The sequence below is a fragment of the Hipposideros armiger genome, unplaced genomic scaffold, assembly GCF_001890085.2.
Source record: "Hipposideros armiger isolate ML-2016 unplaced genomic scaffold, ASM189008v1 scaffold_229, whole genome shotgun sequence".
In the NCBI taxonomy this organism is placed as follows: Eukaryota; Metazoa; Chordata; class Mammalia; order Chiroptera; family Hipposideridae; genus Hipposideros; species Hipposideros armiger.
The window spans coordinates 1415310-1418623 of NW_017731579.1; the positions used below are offsets into that span (position 1 = coordinate 1415310).

At 38.7% G+C, this 3314-nt stretch overlaps 1 protein-coding gene across 1 annotated transcript in view; it reads right to left on the reverse strand.

Moving 5' to 3' along the window:
• Positions 1 to 2245: 2245 nt before the first annotated feature.
• TAFA2 (TAFA chemokine like family member 2) overlaps positions 2246 to 3314 on the reverse strand; it is a 403585-nt gene continuing 402516 nt past the window's right edge. Inside the window, exon 4 of the mRNA XM_019654741.1 lies at positions 2246 to 2469. Within this exon, the coding sequence (XP_019510286.1) occupies positions 2246 to 2469 (224 nt within the window). The remainder of the gene's footprint in view (positions 2470 to 3314) is intronic.

Consider the following 3314-nt stretch of genomic DNA (forward strand, 5'->3'; position numbering starts at 1 on the left):
CAAAACCTATATCTGGAATGAGGGAAACAGCAAAAAAAAAAAAAAAAAAAAAGACTGATAAGGAGCAACACGTGAGGTGTGAGAATAAGAACCCAATATAAAGACATGGAAAACCAAAGAATAAAATGCTTCAAAAGGAGGGATTGGTAAACTGTGTCAAAAGTTGCTGAAAGTTTCAATAAATAGAAATAATTGACCATTAAAAAAATAACGATGTAGTGGTTAAGAGCATAGACTCCAAAACCAGATCTAAAGGGGTTCAGATCTAAGCTCCTCCTAGGAGCTGAGTGACTTTGGGCAAATTCCCTAGTATCTCTGAGTAGCAGTTTTTATGTCTAAAAGAGGGATATTAATAGCACCATCTTCATAGGATTGCTTTGAGAATTAAATGAGTTATGTATAAAGTATTTAGAACACTGCCTGCATCATAGTAGGTACTCTTCTATCATTGTTAGCATTTGAACTTGCTAGGAATCATTTTTGTTGCTGATGAAAATAAAGTCATGATTGAACTATATTTAGTGAAGAATGGGACATAAAACTGTACAGACAATTATATAACTTTCATGGAGATTTTCTGTGTTGGGAAGAAGGAAATAGAACAATAGCTAGAATGAAGCATGGGTCAAGGGGATTTTTTAAATGGATGCCATAAAAGCATGATTACTTGCAGGAATGATCCTGTAGAGAGCGAAATAGTCAATATAGGAGAGAAAATGGGTAATTAAAAAAGTGTTCTTGAAAAGGAAAAAGGAACTGAGACTCAAGGCACGTGAGGGGGTTGGCATTAGACTGGTAAGGGGACACTCAATCCATTTTATGGAGAGTGAAGGGTGATTTGTAGATACAGAGGCACGTAGGTGTGAGTAGCTTAGGTGGTGAGAAGATGAGGCAGTTTCTTATCTAACTTCATCTGATTTTGAGATGTTTGAGAAGAAAAAGAATATATGAAGTAAACATCTCAGAAGGAGGAAAAGTAAATTTACTGGGAAGAGGCATTAAATTGTCTGGCAGGAAGTTGGCTGGCACATACTGTAAAGTGCAGAGGACACATTGGATTCAGTGGAATGAAAGAAAGGGCGGATTGCAGAGCAGAATGGAGGTTAAATATCTCTGTGATGATAGATTATTTAGGATACTTGGATTTCTGATAGTGATTTAGGGAAACAGAGATGTAAGTCATGATGAGATGAATACTGCAAGACTTTTTGAATGAAGCCAGGTTAGAGGTAAGAATTATTAGGGCTTCTTCAGATGGCGAAGCTGTTAGGCAGAGCACTGGGCTGACAGCTTTGGAGAGAGCTCGATGGTGGCTCAGGCTCTGTTCTCCTCCACAGAACTAGGGCAGTCAGGAGGACACAGTGAGTTTCCACCAACCTCTCCTCTGAGAAAAAAGGCATTTCAGCGCCAAGGCCATTTTAGCATCTTTGTTATAAGATTTTATCATACATTGGAAAAGAATTACAGGTGAAAACACTTCATCTATTTCCTCTTCCTGATAACAAACTTTTTACTTTCTCTGACAAGAAAAATCAGAGGAGAAAGTCATTGGTGCTATTCACCCAATCTTTCTGATCTCTCCTTTCTGGACACATGGCAGTGCTGTACATCTCTAACTTCTCTACCCTATTAAATTTAGGTGTGTCGATGTGACTTGCTTTGGCCAATGAAATGAAAGCTAAGTAATATGAATCACTTATGAGCAGAAGCAAAGGATATGAGTCTGTGTGGACGATTAACATATGACAAAGGAGGCAAGAATATACAATAAATCAGTCTCTTCAATAAATCATGTTGGGAAAACAGGAAACACCCATGCAAAAAATGAAACCAGGTCACTTTCTTAAACCACTAACTAAAATAAACTCATAATGGATTAAAGACTCAAATGTAAGACCTGAAACCATAAAACTCCTAAATGAAAACATAAGCTGTTAGCAATATGTTTTGGAAATGTCTCTTCAAGCAGGGAAAACAAAAGCAAATGAGACTACATCAAACTAAAAGATTTCCTTTGCTGTGCAAAACAAATCAACAACAAAACAAAAAGATATCCTACTGAANCAGTATCGAAGTAAGGAGCACATGGACATGTTGGAACCTCATTATAATGCCTGTCTTACAAAAACTGCATCAGATCTTAGACCTCTAAAGGATTTTAGATTTCGAAATGTCCTCTAAGTAACCTCCTATCAACCACATAATTGATAGTGTGGTCCCCCAGGCTTGGTCCCAGTCAACAGCATTATAGTGGGGTTCCAGGTCTAAGCATTCCCCAGCTATCTACTATCTCAGCGAGCAATGTAAAGGTCGCACCATCCACGCACGATGGAGCAGCTCTTGTGGTGCCTGCCACCTGCCCGGGGAAACAGGAGCACTTGACTGTCTGTGACCGCTCTTCTATCTTGTTCTTATTACAGCATCTGTGGAGCGCCACCACCTCACAAGTGCCTGTTTTAACATGGTGAGCTGTAAAAACAAAAACAAAAGATGAGACAGCACTGAGAAAGCTCTAGACACTTGCCCCCTCTTTTTAATTAGAATTGCATTAAATACAGCTCTGTAAGGGACCCACCATGCATGAAACTAGAAACACAATGATGCTGAGTCAGTAAGCAGATTTGATTTCTTTTCTAAATGTGGTAGAACCATTTCCGTCAGTAAATGCTTGGTGAAGCAGGATCAATTAGTGACTAGATTAAAATAAGCTGTTAGACAGTCTGAAATATAAAGGCAATCTATGGTGCCATCAAAAAATATTTATTTGCATATGACTTCTTTTTACACCTTTTTGTTCAACATGCTAATCAAAGTAAGGTAAGCCCATGGACAAAGTACCCTGCGATGGGGCTGAGGGCTGATAAAGATTATGTTCTTCTGGGAGTGAGGTCAGGCAGCAAACCTCTTTTCAGGAAGAGAGGATGAGGGGGGAGGTTCCCCCTCCTTAGTAGTTTGTTTGCATAATTTCCCTGCAAAATGAACTAATTGGGTGGTTCTTTAAATTGCTATTATTTTCCCAAAAGTTCCAGCTAGTCTCAAGATCCAAACAAAAATCATTCCTTCCAATTTTGCCTGAGGGGACCAACTGCCACAAAATGGCACCAAATGCAGCCAGAACTGGAAAGGATTTATATCTAGCCCAGAAACACAGTCCAATAAGCTGTGAGGTTCCCCTGCCCTTTGTGTTCATATTGTAGGATGATGACATTTTGGGGTGATTGAAATTTTTGGACTTCAGTTATATTATGATAAAGTTCTACTTTGCCATCATCATTTTTTCTCAGCATTTCTTCAAAATATTAAGCTTACTATGA